At 37.9% G+C, this 18,590-nt stretch overlaps 3 protein-coding genes and 1 long non-coding RNA gene across 5 annotated transcripts; 2 read left to right on the forward strand and 2 right to left on the reverse strand.

Annotated features, from left to right (window-relative positions):
- Positions 1-741: 741 nt before the first annotated feature.
- Positions 742-1,456, forward strand: LOC143372880 (uncharacterized). The gene is made up of 3 exons (XR_013086382.1): positions 742-960; positions 1,005-1,112; positions 1,156-1,456. It is a non-coding gene; the product is annotated as an uncharacterized LOC143372880 (long non-coding RNA).
- Positions 1,457-3,358: 1,902 nt separating this feature from the next.
- Positions 3,359-7,884, reverse strand: LOC143373299 (protein DENND6A). The gene is made up of 9 exons (XM_076820435.1): positions 6,595-7,884; positions 6,213-6,508; positions 5,853-6,125; positions 5,577-5,762; positions 5,248-5,495; positions 4,991-5,181; positions 4,664-4,932; positions 4,376-4,588; positions 3,359-4,292 (listed from the first exon to the last, which is right to left on the reverse strand). The coding sequence occupies exons 2-9, from the start codon at positions 6,360-6,362 to the stop codon at positions 4,092-4,094; spliced, it is 1,731 nt and encodes a 576-aa protein (XP_076676550.1). The 5' UTR covers positions 6,363-6,508; positions 6,595-7,884; the 3' UTR covers positions 3,359-4,091.
- Positions 7,885-8,590: 706 nt separating this feature from the next.
- On the forward strand, positions 8,591-13,459 carry Ric (Ras-related protein interacting with calmodulin). The gene is made up of 5 exons (XM_076820438.1): positions 8,591-9,187; positions 9,251-9,307; positions 9,436-9,509; positions 9,602-9,793; positions 9,855-13,459. Exons 1-5 carry the CDS (start codon positions 9,046-9,048, stop codon positions 10,095-10,097), a joined length of 708 nt encoding a protein of 235 aa, XP_076676553.1. The 5' UTR covers positions 8,591-9,045; the 3' UTR covers positions 10,098-13,459.
- On the reverse strand, positions 12,479-16,712 carry LOC143373300 (uncharacterized). Of its 2 annotated transcripts, XM_076820436.1 has the most exons (6): positions 15,472-16,712; positions 14,443-14,743; positions 14,287-14,362; positions 13,748-13,918; positions 12,919-13,002; positions 12,479-12,749 (listed from the first exon to the last, which is right to left on the reverse strand). In XM_076820436.1, exons 1-6 carry the CDS (start codon positions 15,636-15,638, stop codon positions 12,652-12,654), a joined length of 897 nt encoding a protein of 298 aa, XP_076676551.1. In that variant the 5' UTR covers positions 15,639-16,712; the 3' UTR covers positions 12,479-12,651. The 2 variants fall into 2 exon arrangements, with proteins under 2 accessions (XP_076676551.1, XP_076676552.1); XM_076820437.1 differs by lacking the exon at positions 13,748-13,918 and having other exon boundaries at positions 15,472-16,706.
- Positions 16,713-18,590: the final 1,878 nt, after the last annotated feature.

The raw sequence follows: 18,590 nt of genomic DNA on the forward strand, positions 1-18,590 counted from the left end.
ATTTATGCCATAAAAACGATCAAATTCATTGGCTGAATCTCCATTGGACGTATTACTGACGCTCTCAACGTATAACCAATGGCAATTAAGTATGCTTTCAAACGACCAATGAAAGAGCAAAGATACATGCTCAATATTTAATCGGTTTGTGAACACACAAATGCTAGCGGCGCGTAGGGCAAGAATGAACGAACTAAAATGGGCGTTAAAACACGTCCGCGTGCCGGGTTTAAGGATGCTTTTTAAGGTTCGTAACAGTTTTTACACAACACGGTTGCAAATAAGAGGCGCAGGCCTTTCAAGAGGCGTTCGAAAATTCTGCGTCTCTTCGTTAAACAGTCACTGTCTCGAAACATCTGCGCCACTTCTTGCTCTTTGATTTGCTCTCCGGAGACGTTACTTTGTGCCATCTCTTTCGACGGCATGTTCTCCTGTTACAAAGCCCAGTTTTGTGCATTCTGAAAATTTTCGCCAGATTTTGGCCAATATATCAGGAGAACATGAAGTGGAAAGAGGTATACTAAATTTAAGAACAGTCACTGTCTCGAAACATCTGCGCCACTTCTCGCTCTTTGATTTGCTCTCCGGAGACGTTACTTTGTGCCACCTCTTTCCACATCATGTTCTCCTGTTACAAAGCCCAGTTTTGTGCATTCTGAAAATTTTCGCCAGAATTTGGCCAATATATCAGGAGAACATGAAGTGGAAAGAGGTATACTAAAGGAGGGTAGTAAAGGGCAAAAATAGGAAATCAGGTTTTTGCCGAATTTCTCGTATACTAGGGGATGAAAAATTTTGAAAAAAATCAGAGGCATTTCTGTTATCAGGGCACATACTAGAGAATTGTTTCAGATTTTTAAATTGAAAAACCAAGCCGTGAAAAATAAACAACGCCAAAAAATGCTGAAAAATGCCGATTGTGTATCGAAGCAGGCTTGGCACTATAATTATATTTTTACTGTAAGTACGTATGATTGTTACTATTGTCCTGATTTTTTTTTCAGATTTTTAAATTGAAAAACCAAGCTGTGAAAAATAAAAAACGCCAAAAAATGCTGAAAAATGCCGATTGTGTATTGAAGCAGGCTTGGCACTATAATTATATTTTTACTGTAAGTACGTATGATTGTTACTATTGTCCTGAATTTTTTTCAGATTTTTAAATTGAAAAACCAAGCCGTGAAAAATAAAAAACGCCAAAAAATGCTGAAAAATGCCGATTGTGTAGCAGGCTTCGCAAACATCTGCGCCACTTCTCGCTCTTTGATTTGCTCTCCGGAGACGTTACTTTGTGCCACCTCTTTCGACGGCATGTTCTCCTGTTACAAAGCCCAATTTTGTGCATTCTGAAAATTTTCGCCAGATTTTGGCCAATATATCAGGAGAACATGAAGCGAAAAGAGGTATTCTGAATTTCAGCTTCGAAGGCATCCTCGATTCTCTCTCCGAAGACGTTACTTAGTGCCACCTCTTTCGACATCATGTTCTCCTAGTACATAGCCCAATTTTGTGCATTCTGAAAATTTTTGCCAGATTTTGGCCCAGGTATCAGGAGAACATGAAGCGAAAAGAGGTATTCTGAATTTCAGCTTCGAAGGCATCCTCGATTCTCTCTCCGAAGACGTTACTTAGTGCCACCTCTTTCGACATCATGTTCTCCTGTTACAAAGCCTAATTTTGTGCATTCTGAAAATTTTCGCCAGATTTTGGCCAATATATCAGGAGAACATGAAGCGAAAAGAGGTATTCTGAATTTCAGCTTCGAAGGCATCCTCGATTCTCTCTCCGAAGACGTTACTTAGTGCCACCTCTTTCGACATCATGTTCTCCTAGTACATAGCCCAATTTTGTGCATTCTGAAAATTTTTGCCAGATTTTGGCCCAGGTATCAGGAGAACATGAAGCGAAAAGAGGTATTCTGAATTTCAGCTTCGAAGGCATTCTCGATTCTCTCTCCGAAGACGTTACTTAGTGCCACCTCTTTCCACATCATGTTCTCCTGTTACAAAGCCCAGTTTTGTGCATTCTGAAAATTTTCGCCAGTTTTTGGCCAATATATCAGGAGAACATGAAGTGGAAAGAGGTATACTAAAGGAGGGTAGTAAAGGGCAAAAATAGGAAATCAGGTTTTTGCCGAATTTCTCGTATATTAGGGGATGAAAAATTTTGAAAAAAATCAGAGGCATTTCTGTTATCAGGGCACATACTAGAGAATTGTTTCAGATTTTTAAATTGAAAAACCAAGCCGTGAAAAATAAAAAACGCCAAAAAATGCTGAAAAATGCCGATTGTGTATCGAAGCAGGCTTGGCACTATAATTATATTTTTACTGTAAGTACGTATGATTGTTACTATTGTCCTGAATTTTTTTCAGATTTTTAAATTGAAAAACCAACCCGTGAAAAATAAGAAACGCCAAAAAATGCTGAAAAATGCCGATTGTGTATCGAAGCAGGCTTGGCACTATAATTATATTTTTACTGTAAGTACGTATGATTGTTACTATTGTCCTGAATTTTTTTCAGATTTTTCAATTCGGTGCGCCGCAGTTAAAAAAATTAAAAACCGATTTTTTCGTCGTTTTTTCTGCGAAAAATGTTTCGTAAAAAAAAATTAAGTGTATGAAAATTCGAAATAGAGTGTAGCGCGGAAGCCAGTGTAATTACGAGTAGAGTCTCGCTTGAATTTTTAGATTCGGTCAAGAACTACAATTTTTTCTCGTGGCGATAGTGCGCAAAAAATTGTTTCGAGATAAACGTACTTAAAGTTTGACGTCAAGCGCGTTCGTCTAGAAACCTATCATTTAAGCGCGCCCATTAAGCGATTCTGTCGTACATTTTAAAACACAGTGCTTAGATACCGCGCTAATTCACTCAATCATTTTTTACAACAGAAGCAATTATAATTAATTATACATATTCCTACGCAGGGAAAGTATTTGCGTAAAGAGTCTAGCAGGGTAAACATGAGCAAAAGGCCCCCGTGGAGGTAAAAACCCTGAATTTTATCATTTTTTTTTGCTCGGTTCGTACTTCAGATAAATAAATGAAATAAAAGAGCAAAAATAGCTACATATTAACTGTACCTCGTATATTTTTTTCCGAATTGTATATCAATTATTACGGGCAGAAAAAAAATAATTTATGCTTTGCGGGTAGTTTTTGCAAACAACCCGCTTCATCGCGTTCGTCCAATTATTGTGCGTATAATTTCTAATCGTATCACATAATAATGTAATACAATTATTAATTATATAGCACATAATACGAGAAAATGGCCGTGGTTATCAGTTATATCGTAAGGATGGGTTCTTTCGCGGCCGAGGTGTATCTGGTAATTTAAAAATAATACGACAACATTATTAAAATAAATCTTTATTACATTTACCATTCACGTCAGTATTTACAGATCTCAAGTTAAACACATATATACATACAGCAGTTAGTGCTCTTCATTTTTGTTACATTTACAAATGATTAGGATTTAGAACTACAATTGTATTAAAAATATTACTTCGTTCCTGGATATAAGAGAAAACAATCGGAAGTTACTAATAAATTACTTTATATAAATAATGTTAGGAAGAAACTTAGTTACATAACGTAGAGATGAATTGTAAAATATCAAAAGACAAGTATGTTCAGTCGGGAAAAAATATTCAGATAATACGTGATATTTAGTCACCGTAGGAATATTAAGATGAGCACGTAAATCTTCAGTTGCACCTATGAAATATTTCACGCACCAGTATTGACTTCTGTATCACTTCTCCCTCTTACGTATGAAAAGAACGCACGGTCCAGAGGCATCCACTTTGGAGTATTTAAACAGAACATACAGAACGATGGTAAAGAAAAATGAAACATGACTTCTTTCAAAGTACATCAACACAGTTATCTCTTTATATCTTTCGCGTGCTCTACGTATTTTGGATATTTCGTTCACGTCATTGGTTTACGTTTATCAACACAGAGAGCAATGTTTGGACATATGTTTTAATCTAGTTCCTCCATTGACATGCTGATAGGTTCAGATTTGTATTTAAACGGAGACATTTAGCGGGTTTTAAAATTAATAGAGTACACGTAATGTCAAGATTCATGATTCAATATGTCTTTCAAGTCGTCCGGCAACGTGTGCGTAATGTCGTTTATACGTTCCTGGAGTTTCTCTCTAACGGAATTGCCTATTGGTACTTCGTCGATATATGTCTTCTCTAACTTCTGTCGGATCCTGAGGATCATGTCAACTAGTTCTACCTCTTGTTTCCCTTGCACCCATGTCTTTAAATCCTGTAAAAAGCGGTTGCTATGAAACGAAAGAAGAATGGAGCGCCCTGCAAAGAAAGTACAGAATCATAATATAAAACACACACCGCTTTCGATAGTGCTTCGAGTTGTATAACTTGCAATTTTTGCGACAACTCGGTGTATCTAGTGTGAAACCACCCAGAGAAGTTTGGCGAACGAAAAAATCGCCTATACAATCCGACCCAATCTCCTTTGATGCCTGTAGTCAGTTGGGGTCCTGCACTGCTTAAAGTAGCTAGAAAGTCGTCCGGGTTAAACAATTCGGGAATGGGTGTAGCCTGAAACGCGTATGATTCGTATAACGTTATTGTATTTGTACGAAGTATTTAATTAATAATGAAGGTTGCAATTACTTTAAAAGGTGATATGTCCTTTTGCAGCGGCATGAGACTCGCGATATATCTCTCAAGAGGTATCATAAAACTTTCCGTTAATTCTATCAGGTGACGCTTTAAAAGTGCCGTCTGCACCTCGCCCGGTCTTTTCGTTTGAATACCTCGAAATAATTTCTTCAATATAGTTTTGTCCTTGTGAAGGAACGGTTTATATTGCGTGTAAACTCCTGGTTTCGAGTCCAGGACTTTGAGATTCTCCGATTTCTTTATTTTGTACCTTTGATTCTCTAAAACATAAGGAACATTAAGACTCTACCCGCGCGACATTTCATAAGACGAACTTACCATTAGTAATTCCATTGCTTATTCGGATAATGTGAGGCCAGTGCTGTAGAGTCTTCGCGAAAAATGGATTAGTTACGCCTAGTATTACAGCAGGAGGCGATGGAGCGTCCGTAGTATACTCTTTGAACTCAGAATCATGAATCGTAAAATAAGGTCGATGATCCGCGCAATATTTCAATGGCGCTATCATTCTAAAAAGTAATTCGTTGTGAATTCTGTTCTCAAACTGTTTGCGTGAACCACAAGGGAATACTCACGCGATGAGTGCTTGCACCATTTCCGAGCAACCGGTAGGAGAACTAGCCATAACGACAATCGGTTCGCTGAGTAATACTAACTCCCATAGTAGGTGTACATAACTTACAACGCTAGCTAAACTTCTAAACATATCTCCCTCATAGGCAGATGTTAAAATTAGTCTTCTAGTTGCGTGAAAATTTGGCGCATGATCCATGGCAGCAATTGTGGGTGCAGTTGCTTTATAGTTTTGATTTGGAATATATGTCTGAAATAGAAATGAAAAGTAACGAGCAACGGGCTCTCCCTATTGCCATCTCTCGCTAAACTAAAATTAAAGTGCATTTACCTGGAACAAAACACCTATGAGCGGCAAATGTACTATCTGGCCAGGTATCGGGGGCGGCCATTGATCAATCTCTCTTACGATAGCTTCCATTACTGCGTTGCCCATTTCGAAGAACTCGGGTGCGATTAAAGCAGATAATTCACCAAAGAGATTCACAAATGGCAGTTTCGTAATTATAACAATACTCTGCGGCGCGAACAAAGATTACATTAGGGAATGGTCCCTAAATCGATATGATTGGTTCGCGTTTCTATTGGGTCGTTAGGCGATACTAACCTTTTGAAAATATCCTCTTGGAAGGGATTTGTCTTTAACTTGACGGAAGTACACATAACCCCAGTAATAGTCCTTATCACATTGTAAAAACGAAGGTGATCTTCTATCGTATTCTTTTAAAGCTTTAGTCTCCTGAACTATAGCTCCGTTTTGCCTTATCCTGACATGGTATTGCGTATCCCCCATGCAGCCAGAGTTAGAATCAGGAAAAGCAAGGTAACAGACGTTAGATCTCTCTTGTTCGGATAACTTGATATGATCTGGATATACAGCCTGTGAAATAAGACGGAGCATTTTTTCAATGATGTGAATTTTATGAAAGAAATGCCATAATTGCAAAGCATAACAAGCGTAATGTACCTCTATAGCTTGACCCAATTCAAGATCAAAAGTAACAATGCATACACAATGTACCCAATTATGAAAACGTTCCCATTTTTCATATATCATCTCTTCTTTATTATTCATACAATCCATTCCCTTAGTTCTCGAACAAGAGGTAACAGACATTTTTACAAGGACCTTTCCCTAATGTAATTACATGCGCATATAAAAGAACATGTCGCTTGTTATTACGCCAAGTGACTGTTTTAAGAAGTTCTATTCAATGTACAACTTAACATGCTACAGTAACTTCTATAAAGGAATTTGAGTATCTGAAAAAGAAAATATAAATTTGTTAGCATGCCACTACATTACGAGGTACAGCAGCTTGAGTTTCATAAATCTGACAGAAACTTACGGCTTTGCTTAAGGTACACATTGTTTCTTACATATAGAGTAAAACTGTCGCCTAGGAATTGTTCTAATTAGCATCGATAATCTCATAATTCTTAACTTTTGCGTACACATATATCTTTACCCTGTTCAACGTTATTTAAGACCGTTTAATCCACGATGCACGGCTCTGTTTGCTAGTGCCAAGCGCAAGCATTAAACAGTCGGTGAGGGGGGGGAGGGAAGATGTTAACTCAAGAATCAAAAAAACTCAAGTATCAAAAACACGAAGGACATTGCACGTATGTTTAATTCATTATCATCTACTATGTACACACGGCTGTTAAAATGCCCACGTGTTCTCCGTTTCTTGATAATAATAATCTGCTAAACATGTCAGTTGGATCCTCGAAACGGTACCGCGGTAAAGAGCATGTTGATGAGTAACATTTGCACCAGTATTCTTTATCGAGAGCAGTTGCATACATTGGCGTATATACGGGCACAGGTCGTTCAGTCTCGTTTCGTCGGAGAAAGTCTTCATAATGCTCGCTGTCTGTAACAATAGTTATAACCTCCGACAGCAAGCATACATGTATCCCGAGGTATTCAGTTTAATCAAGCACGTCGATCCTGCGGGCTAACGCTAGATCCAGCTAGATCAAAGACCCACTGCCTCCTGTCTCTATCGAAATCACCACGATCTTGTTTAACAATTTATTAGCGAAAGTTTTCTCTACCGCCCTACCACTGGCCTTAAACCAGCGCGGTATACTGACGCTGTTCTCTCGAAATTCTCGAATCGAACACTTGTCTCCACGCAAATCGCAATAGTTACAGGACCAATACCTTATCACGATCTTTTCACTTACGAATCGAATCCAACTTTCCAATTCGTGACAAATATTCTTCTATTTACTATTCTCCTAAATAATTTTTCATACTTCTCTTGCCAAAGTATCGAAATATCGATGGACGGAACTGATTTTCGTAAGTAAACGTTTCATATTTCTAATAACAGAACAAGCCATATGTATTTTCGAAAAGAAGCTTGACTAATTAATGGAGTGTATTTTAGAAATATGATTGCCACAGAAGAAATCGAGATTATTGTTTCAATGAGAATATTTATTACATTAGTTTTAATTATTCAGTTTATATCTCTAATGTGTCCGTTCTAAAATCTTAAAATATCGCGGAAGAATATATAGTCGGAATATTGTACTATCCAGTGAAGAAATCTTAATCGATATCCCTGCCAATCCGTGCACTTACTCTTTACGCATGCATATTGCGCCGGCGAAATTTATATTGATCAAAATTTTTTATTGGTAACGGGATTGCAAATTATCGGGCGAGAGTATAAGCATACGTTAAACAAAGGTAAGGTTCATCCTAATATCGAATCATTTTCAGGATACAATATTTTTGTTGGGATAAGTCGAAAGATATACCGCAATATTAGCTAGAGGATGTATTTAGTACGTAAATAGTCCCATTATATGGACAATAGAGTCGATGAATACGCCCCTGGGTGCAGTGATGCCAGATTCTGGCAGCCAGAATCGCGGGACGTGAACCCAGGAATCGGCGGACTTAAGCTACGCTGATGAAAGGAGAAACACCTACAGGAGCGGTGGTAATGCATGCGTGACTAACGCAGGCGCAATTCATGCACACATAACCACCACTCCTGTAAGTGTTTCCCCCTCCATCAGTGTAGCTTAAGCCCGCCGATCCGCGCGTGGACGAGGGCTGGTATGGAATTCCTACTCGTAAGTCGTAGAGAGGGGAATCAACCTTGGCGTCGATTGGTAGACGTCACGGTGTCTTCACGCACATGCGTGTTTTCCTCCACTACGAGTAGGAATTACATATCAGCTCTGGTTGGTGGAAAGAGCCGTAGAGGCACGCACACAGTAGAAATAGGGATATGATATATGATTGTGTGCAGTGCGACGGAAACAAAGTGGGGGACGACGGTAGATCATCGTGGGGGTAACCATTTTTCCCACGTCCCAACTCCCTACCCACGTGACCCCCGTCCCACAAATCTGGCATCACTGCCGCCTGGGTGCACCCCACGTGACCCCGCGATTCTAGCATCGCTGCACATCACTGCGTGCACGGGGTGCACGATCGCGCGCGTGCTTAATCCTCGCGGGTCACGGCTGTCATGTTCTGTCAAGCGCGGTCGTCAGCCTGTGCCCATCAGCCATGCTCCGCGTAACTGTAGAAGCAATAAATCGTGGGCATTAAGTGGTCGCTGGACGTGGTTCAGGGTCACCGCGAAAAACGACGGCTTGCAATCGCGATTAAACATGTGCCGTATCTTTCCCGATCTGACAGCCGATACGGGTGTGTCTACGCGCGTGTTCCGATACGTGACCAAGTATGTCAGTCAGTTCGTAAAAGTGCGACGTGTACCGTAGCCGTGGCAAGCATTAAGTTACCGGTAAATGGGCATTCCCCAACGATGTCAGCTGACATCCTGCAGGATAAGAGCGTAGCCTTGAACGGCAAGAACGACGTACCGGTAGTTTCGCAGCCCACTACCTGGGGTGGACTCAGGGTATACAAGATTGTTGTATTGGGTGATGGTGGTGTTGGTAAATCAGGTATTCCAATTCGTGCTCGGTCGACTACTCGCAAATCTCTTTTTCACTGAAATCATTTTTCAGCCGTCACTCTACAGTTTGTCAGTCATAGCTTTCTTGACTATCATGACCCGACCATAGGTAAGAGTCTGTTACTGGTATGGAGTGCTGCGATGCGAGCTTTCAATATTTCGAAGAGATTGTAGCATTTCTTCAAGCATCTTTCGCTTTGGAGTAACGTGCGATTTAATGTTGTTTGTTATCGACAGAGGATTCGTATCAGCAGCAAGTAGTTATAGACGGCGAGGCTGCACTGTTAGATATATTGGATACTGCTGGGCAGGTAAGTGCCTGCGGTTAAGAAAACAATAATTCTGTATAGAGAAGGAGAAATGTTTGGGGCCTTGTTATATCTGTTGTATTTCTTGTACATAGGTGGAATTTACAGCTATGCGCGATCAGTATATGAGATGCGGAGAAGGGTTTATGATATGTTATTCCGTAACGGATAGGCATAGCTTTCTGGAAGCTTTGGAATACCGAAAGTTAATATCACGTGTAAGGGCTAACGAGGACATACCATTGGTATTGCTTGGGAATAAGTTCGATTTGCAACACCAACGAAAGGTAGAACACCTATTTATAATCAGGATCTATTGATTTTGCATGTATGATAATCGCATTGTAGGTAACTACCGAAGAGGGGAAGGCACTTGCCACTCAGCTGGGTTGCCCGTTTTATGAAACTTCTGCGGCGCTTAGACAATTCATAGACGATGCATTTTATTCGTTAGTCAGACAAATTCGGGCTAAAGAAAGGTCGCGGAATTCAGTGCGTAAACACAGTAGGTGGTGGCGACTCCGTTCAATTTTCGCCTTTATTTTTAGAAGGAAACAAAGGCATAGTAGTAATCATCACTACTCTCCTTGAATGTAATAGAGATCCTTGTGGTGGTGTACAATTTTAATTGACAAAAAATGGGAGTGCAGACAGTTTGAGGTTCTATAGATTACAACGGCCAAAATTTTGAATAATTCTTTTACATTTCATATCGGTCTCCCTATTCAGAGATTGCTTCACTAATATCTCACTGCCTTATCTTTAACCCCATTATCTTTTAAATATAATGGAGACATGAATTATAGACTGTGAATTCTTCTTCTTTTATCATAGATCGTACAATATTGTCTAAAATTAGATTTGTCTTTGCTGCTCAAAAAGGAGCTAAACATAAAAGATTAAATCTAACAATATATGTACTGTTTTAAACATAAAATTAATAGTATTTTTCTGACTCCGATACGTTAGCTTTTCCATTCTTATTTATTCAAAAGGCTGTTAGTGTTATTTATGGTACACCTTGCCAAACAAAATAATAGGCAATTGAAAATTAATGCTTTGTATGCTTTGTTCAAATTAATACAGTCGCATTGGGATGGTATTGTTCCTTACATGGCAATTTAAATTCTAATTACTAGAATGCAACTATTACATCATATAACCAAAGAAATAATGTTCGATGTTGGAGTAATACAAAATGTAAAGAATTTGTAAATGCGGGACGCATGAAAAGCTTTATAATATTAATTGTTATCTTGTCCAAATCAACGGCATAATGTTAAAAGCTGAATTTCATTTACGCTGAATTAATTTCTGCAGAAACAAGATTTATCAATGGTTTTATATTGAGTTAAAAGTAAGTCTTTATAGAGTATATTAAAGTTACAATAATTTCTAAAGTTTACAGACGTTACATATTTAAGGATCGCACAAAGTGTAAGGACTTTTTGAAGAAAATTTCAATCAAATGAAATATTTACACAAATATATTTATATGTTTAATTTGAAAAAATTAAACGAATAGTGACAGCAGCGTGTGATGTCGTAGTGACTCGGCACAATCTTACGAACTTGTTTCTGAACTGATAGATATCGTTAAACTTGCTCCTAAGTAGAAGCAAACAATTCCAAGTGGACCTAAATAACGTTATATGTAATGTAGAACACCCGATTTTCGCGAATTCGTTTTTAAAAGCATGCAGGGGAGCACACAATTATGGGTAAGGTGACGTGTTGATAGAATCGCAATATATGTTTAAATAGTTGCCACATAATACAGCATATTTATAATGGCAAATAGTCATTTGTAACATAAAATGAAAAAATGGTTAACCGTATGTTTATACGCTAAGTATCTAGTCGTTACTTAATGTTTCCTAGTCAAATTCTGCATTTCCGTTATACACAGAATAATTTACGGTTGAAATATGCAGTTATAAATTTTGATGAGATACAATTTAACATGATCGTTTATATGTTTATCATATATTATATAAATATTTATACGTGTTAGTGTTGTATTCGTTACAAACATTTCGTAAACAGAAACTGTTAGGAAATACTGATATTAATCCTCCTTATTAGTAACTACGATAACAGAAATACTTTTATTTTATGGAATAAATATAAAGTGTTATTGTCAAAATTGATAATATGACACGTCAACGATATCTTTGTACCCGGTAAAGTAGAAAGTATTACAAAATACAAAATAAGCTGTATGTAGCAATCGAACATGTAACACGAAGTCCGCGAATGTATGTATTACGTGAAATGTGTTTAGTCTTCAAGTATTTATAACAATGGAAGGCAGCGATTATTGCTTTGCCCGCATAATAGAATCACTATTTTCTTCAGCATTCTGAACAACTCCGTGTGAAGTACAATATGCGTATATAAAAAAGAAACAAGTGAAATTTGTAAAAGCATGTTTGCTCGGTATGGCATGTAATAGGTATTACACTGTAAATCGAATTAGATGCGCAACTATTAAGACCTAGGATTAATATAACTAAACGAAATAAGCGCAGAAGGAACACATTTTACAATGACAATACGATAAAATGGTAGACAAGATGTAAGTTCGCAGTGTGCTTTTCAACAAAATTTTTTACGATAAAAATGCACACGGTATACGGTATATACGTGTGCTCTTTTTGATATTCGGTAATAAATTTTAATACGATCAGAATAAGCCTGTGTACAATTAATATCGTATACGATTGTAAATGTGACACGGTAATATGGAAATATGAAAATGCAGACGGTAAAAGTATTTAAAATACATGGTCCTAATCTACAGTTATAGTGCGTTGCAATATATGCTTAAAATATCAGTCATTACTTTAGCGTTTGCAATCGATTCCATACTTTACGCTAAAAATCAAAGTTATTATTGATATGTACTCATTTCGTATTATCTATCATTAAATGTTCCTTTTACTGTAGGTCCATAATTACAAATCAGTCCAGAATGTTAAAGAAATGTATTCAATTGATTTAAACATAATGTAACAGTCATCTGTATAACGACGCATAGTTTAAAAACAGCTCATCGAATCATTACCAAAAATTGTAATTCTTTTGTGAATTAATATTCAAAGCAAGTCTCTTGGTATCGTACGAAGTCCTTTTGTATTATTTATTATGTGTCCCCGATGGTTGCCGCTTTCATTTCTTGATCTCTGACACTCTCTACAACATTGTCATCAGTGGATCCTGCGTTCCCTTGTTTACTATTGTCTATATAAATTAAAAACAAAAAGTAAAATAATTTCAACTTCATTTCTATATTATTTTCGCTCGAGATCAATGTAAAATAATATGAAACTTCATTGTGCACGTTCGGCAAAAGCTGATGCTTTAATAACGGTGATCTCGTAGTTATGTTTAAACTATAATACATAATTACCAACTCCATACAAGTCTCCTAATCCTAGAATGTCCTCCCCCTCATTTGACGTATTATTCTTTCGTTGTTTCGGACCTGCTTGAGCTGAAAGTCATGTAAACTAAATTACTACTCTAAAATAAAACAGTGAAGACGTTTCTGAAAGATTTTAATTACAGTTCATTTTAAATACAATCAAACCGTCACTGTTAAATAACATTTTAGTAGTCCCTGCAATTAGTATAGCCCTCACCCGTTAGTCACCCTCCTGACCAAATGTGTAAGTACACATTACAGAATTATTAGTACACTTATATTACAGCTTTGTCGGTTACAGATACATAAAAATATTTTAATGCAATTGAAAAGAATCACAGTACACGAAAGTATTGTATAATATACTTAAAATTTACAACATTCACATATTTATTTCTTAATACGTTACACATAGAGTAAAATCTATGATTTAACTTATACTTTATACACCAGACTATGAAGTTAATATATCTGTTAGATTTGCTATAACGAAATGTAGCTAAATTACGGAAGGCAGCAACTTTCGTAGACATTAAATTTGCAATTTAATGTAATTAATTCATCTATAGAGAATATATATTCCGTCATCCATATTTGGACAATTAATATGAAACAAAATCATATATTTCTATATATGTTAAATAAATAAGCTGTGCAATATGTTCATTAAACATGTTACCCCATTGATATGAACAGAAGTCACGTAATAGAAGCACAGAAAGTACAATAATTTTATACAGAGTAACTGCACGACTGTTATTTTATTTCTCTGGCAATCTTCTCTTCCCCTGAGGTAGGAGAAAAGTATCGCTACCTTTCAGCATTGTAACTGAGAGGCGAGGACTTAGGCGCACAGCGCCGGGTTGATCTGTTGGAAGAATCGGAATCCCATGGTACTTCAAACCACGTTGACCCGCTACAGATACTTTCACAGATGGCTCCGGAACAAGGCCCAACTGAGTCTTGTTAATGACTGTTCTGGTAGCTAAATTGGCAAACCCCCAGAATATCTTATAATGCTAAGTCAGGTGGTAGGATTAAGAAATGGGAGGAAACAGTTACGTTTAACGCTTCTATCGATACCCCAAACATGTTAGAGCTATTTAGGAAATTACGATCGGGAAAGCTGCTGCGAGTCGAATAACGAAAAATAATTCCCATCTCGGAAAGGCAATATCAAATCAGCAACTCAAATTAAAGGGGACGTTGTTCGATATATAATTTCTAAATACAACCGACAAATATTTCAAATTATATGAATTTCGATTCATACTTTTGTGAAAACATGGATCAATAAACATAAGAGTAAAAGTAAAATAAAATCAGGAAGATATATATAACATTGCAACTTACGCTGTTGGATGAATTCGGACTTTTTCCCGGGAGTTTTACTGCAGGAAAGTCTCACCTTTTCAAGCTCATCCTTCAACTATAAAAGAGTCTTGTGTTACACATAGAATTAACCGATTAAATTACGTACACGATTCTTTTTGAAACCAAAATTCTTACCTGATCCATTTCTTCCTGTAACTTTTTATTCTCATCTCGTTTCACGTGCAACTGAGTATTGAAAGTATCTTTCTCCAACCTCAACGTGTCTAAAGTTGCAGTCTTGGAGGCATCTAATTTGTTTAACGAGTCTAGCTCACTTTTGTACATATTAACAGAATCCTCCAATTCGTCATACTTCTTCTTCAAATCTGCCTGCTGCTCCAAGCGGACGTGAAGGGATGCCACCTCATCTTCTGTGTGCTTATACCTCTGCTCTAAATTTCCACGCAATGTGACGCATTGGTCTCTTTCTTCAGCACTGAAAATGCACGCAAATGTTTCACATTTTCAATAAAAAATACGTGCAAATCATTAAGCTAGAAAATTTCTTTATGAATAAAGTGACCAGATAATCTCTGTTCCAATGCGGGACAAGCAAGCAAAAAAAAAGGATTAACAGATCCGTGATATGTTTTCTGTAGTTTATTAAAGCATTTACAATATATTTAAAAATATTTCTTTTTTCACAACAAAAAAGTAGAGGAAACGGTAACTTTATGACACTGCGAAAATGTAAAAAGTTACATGTCCAATCCGGGACACTTTTCAATGCAGGACAAAGGGCTCAAATGTGGGATGTCTGGTCACTTTAATTATGAAGCAACTATCAAAAGATACACGTTGTAATTCCAATCTATGAGGATATTACAAGATCGAACTCTGTGTAAGATCACAGAATGAATTTCATACATACAGTGTGTTCATTTTATGTAAACATTGCTGCAACCTACCATGCATAGATATATTTCTCTGGCAACTGGGAAATTAGGCATGCTAACATAAAAGTCATTTCAAGTTGTAGCATGTTTGATAAACATTTTACGAACTTCAAGATAGTAAATGCCTGGCAGAAATTATACAAGGTGGACAGTATTATCACAAATAGAGGGAACAGTTCGTAAGTGACAAAAGACAGGACTCGAATATTTACATTACAATGGATGACATAAAGTACGAAATGAGTAGCACGATAATACGGAATGATACCTGATTTTGAGCTGCTCGTTGAGCTCGTCGATCTGTCTAACAAGCTCGATATTTTCGGAAGACAGGGTCCACCAGTTGCAGATGAGCATTAAACAAACAACGAGAAGTCCTCCGACAAGGAGGGGAGGACATCGGCCTCCTCCGACCCTCATACTGTCAATTCCCATTCCTTGTTTATTTGATCCTGTATTTACCAGATGCACATGTGCTGTTAGTTCACGTGTGCGAATTAGAAGATCAATCCGCACTGTACGTCACTCGCGTTCTATTACGGAATAATACGAGCCGGAGAGCTACGCCGACCTTTATCAACTGTCACGGCACATTACTCGTGATTAATCTCTGAGCATAAAACAGACAACACTATTTCAATCTTTTTCTCAACCCCGCAGCTTCGTTTCAAACAATTCTCACGCGGTTTTCACGCAAGAAAAGGCGCGTAACGTGTCGTGGGCGTATTCTGATACACACTGCCGGTATCGATAGAGGCGCGAACGTATTTTGCGATATGGGATACCGAGTCACAATGCGCTTGACTGTGCCAGGATCTTTAACCAGCGATGGAAGGCTCGTTTATTTATTGGCAATAGGAACATTAGCGCGAAAACGGTTTAAAAATCAATGCAGCGGATTCATCGCGCTGAGAATAACTAAGAGTGACGACTGGTGACGACTAGCCACAGCGGCCCCACACACGCAACGGAATGCATGCACATATACACATAACCTGATAGGCTGCATGCACACAGTTTACTGCATACAGAGTGAGTCACATAACTCCACCAGCTTAAATTGTTTATAAAATTGAATTACAATGTTTGTTAATCTCCCGAATTGTGGGGGCAAACAAAAATATTATTGTTACATTGCACACCCCTCCTTGATACCATATAACCTTTCTTCGAAATATTTGTTCATATAACAAATAGTTTGCAAAGTGATTTAAGGCGGTAGAGTTATGTTACTCACCCTGTATACCCGCATAAGTGCATATTCATTTAGCGAGGAGTTCGCAGCCAGCGAAAGTACATGTATATACATAGGAAGATACGACTTCTACAGGATACTACCTTTTTATCTTTAACCCCATGAATGTTTCTGTGATAATATCTGATATTATCTTGCATCCCACAGTTGGAAAATTCGCTTGTAAACACATCAGTGTATCGCTATGTACTTATAGTCTCGTACATTATGCACGATAATTTGCACAGGCGTTAAGCTGCTTTAGTATCCGACGATTATCACCAAATACGTTCAACATATGAAAGTATGTATCATGATTATTTATAGTGATATTTTTGCGATAATTTCTTTCCTGTCGTTTCTGCCTGGGCATTTGATATAGGAGCGTTTTACGAGCTGGAAACGAATGAGCGGAGGATGACTATGTAGTTTAATTTAACTTTTTTTTTTAGAGTTCCTTTAAATTATAAGATTGAAAGAAACCGCTCGGGATTCAGGAGTATAGGATGACGTTTATGAAGAATGCATACGTACAAAAGTCACATTTATTCTTTTCTCTTTATTATATATAATATATATTTACTTAACACTGTACCATTGAAGAGAATTCATAGCTGAATAGAGTGAAATGTATCGCGATCACGCGAATGGGCTCGAACGATAAGAGTACGCGTTAATTGGAACCTTGACGTTCGATCCACGGTGATCGTCAATTTACCGAAAGATCATGACTGGTTGAAGAAACATCGAAACTCTGTTCAACTAATTCATTGATAACGAATAACATAAGAATAGACCGTACAGGCATGCGGGTCCATAAATCGTGATTCCTGCCAGTGGGGCAAGGTATGTAACTTCAACGTATACAATTCTCAAGCTTGCTCTCCCCGCTTACGGTTCAATAAACAGAAGGGATAACATTTTTACGCAATGTTACAATTAAACTCGACGAGCGCAATAATTCGCCATCTTTTCTGTGATGTGTACAACTGAAAATAGTTTGTGTGTGCCTCGTTCTCATTATAGCCCTCGCGCCCTATCTCCTGGCGAAAATTTCTAACAAATGTACAATCTTAAACGAGATAAGAACATTCGTGAATTACGGTGTCAGCGTTAAAAGTCGTTTTACGTATAAATTCAGATACGAACGGGCAGTGGCGGATTTAAGAAAAAAAGGCCCAGGTGGCGAAACTTCTGAGGGGCCCATTTTTTTCAGGAAAATGAAGAGATAGTTTACTAAAAACGAGCTAAGGTGTCGTCCTTAAATTACGTAAGGCTTTTTTGGGGGAGAGGAGGGGGTCACGAGTTTCTTACGTTTTCTACAGAGGGGGAGGTGAGTCAGTTAGCTTCTTACGTAATATTTTTCAACCTAATTTTCAATAAATACAAATTCTATCATTAATGTTCCAGAAAAGTAGTTTAGCTTAAATTTCACGAAACCGAGTTAAATGAATTATATAAACTTTTAACAGAATTTTAATAACTAAACAAATTAAATGTAAAAAATATTACGTAAGGAGGAAGATGCAATATCAAATCTTACGAATTCTTATACTGGGGGAGGGAGGGAATACGAAATCGCTAAAATTACCCTTACGTAATTTAAGGACGGCCCCTAAGTGTAGTAATACAGAAAAAAAATATGTTTCGATAACTGTAACTAATCATAATTTTTTTCTGGAGATGAGGCCCTGCGGGGGGGGGGGCCTTCTGGGCAGGGGCCCAGGCGGCAATTGCACATTAGCCGCCATGTTAAATCCACCACTGCGAACGGGCCTCGATAACGACGCTCTCCCCTTACGAGCGAATTGACTACAAATCATAAACGAATATTCCCCATCGTGTGTGCGGGAATTATCATGCATCAGCATCGTTACAGCTCCGTCTCCCACGTGCAGCGACCTTGCCTGCGCGCGAACGAAAATAAAATATATGAGAAATTTAATATACTACGTGCTCCAGACATCCGTCGGCACCGGTATCATTGTCGCGCGAGACGTAATTGTCTCGCGCTGAACATCGATCGTCTACATGTACTTCCCACATCCGACCGGGCAGGTGTTCGCCGATGATGCGAAACATTTCAGCTAAACGTCGAAAAATAATCTATCGCCGCGAACGTCGTACTTACGCCGGTGTTCTGCACATTTGTA

Source organism: Andrena cerasifolii, chromosome 9 (assembly GCF_050908995.1).
Source record: "Andrena cerasifolii isolate SP2316 chromosome 9, iyAndCera1_principal, whole genome shotgun sequence".
Classification (NCBI taxonomy): domain Eukaryota; kingdom Metazoa; phylum Arthropoda; class Insecta; order Hymenoptera; family Andrenidae; genus Andrena; species Andrena cerasifolii.

What these genes read in the sequence shown, in the direction of transcription:
- Ric (XM_076820438.1), top strand. Translation starts at nt 9,046, where the DNA reads ATGTCAGCTGACATCCTGCAGGATAAGAGCGTAGCCTTGAACGGCAAG. An exon ending in CTATCATGACCCGACCATAG is followed by an intron (nt 9,308 to 9,435) that starts GTAAGAGTCTGT and finishes TGTTATCGACAG; the next exon opens with AGGATTCGTATCAGCAGCAA. An exon ending in ATTTGCAACACCAACGAAAG is followed by an intron (nt 9,794 to 9,854) that starts GTAGAACACCTA and finishes ATCGCATTGTAG; the next exon opens with GTAACTACCGAAGAGGGGAA.
- LOC143373299 (XM_076820435.1), bottom strand. Translation starts at nt 6,362, where the DNA reads ATGTCTGTTACCTCTTGTTCGAGAACTAAGGGAATGGATTGTATGAAT. An exon ending in AATTGGGTCAAGCTATAGAG is followed by an intron (nt 6,126 to 6,212) that starts GTACATTACGCT and finishes CTTATTTCACAG; the next exon opens with GCTGTATATCCAGATCATAT. An exon ending in AAGCAATGGAATTACTAATG is followed by an intron (nt 4,933 to 4,990) that starts GTAAGTTCGTCT and finishes CTTATGTTTTAG; the next exon opens with AGAATCAAAGGTACAAAATA.
- LOC143373300 (XM_076820436.1), bottom strand. Translation starts at nt 15,638, where the DNA reads ATGGGAATTGACAGTATGAGGGTCGGAGGAGGCCGATGTCCTCCCCTC. An exon ending in AACGAGCAGCTCAAAATCAG is followed by an intron (nt 14,744 to 15,471) that starts GTATCATTCCGT and finishes GTGCATTTTCAG; the next exon opens with TGCTGAAGAAAGAGACCAAT. An exon ending in GTCCGAATTCATCCAACAGC is followed by an intron (nt 13,919 to 14,286) that starts GTAAGTTGCAAT and finishes TTGCCAATTTAG; the next exon opens with CTACCAGAACAGTCATTAAC.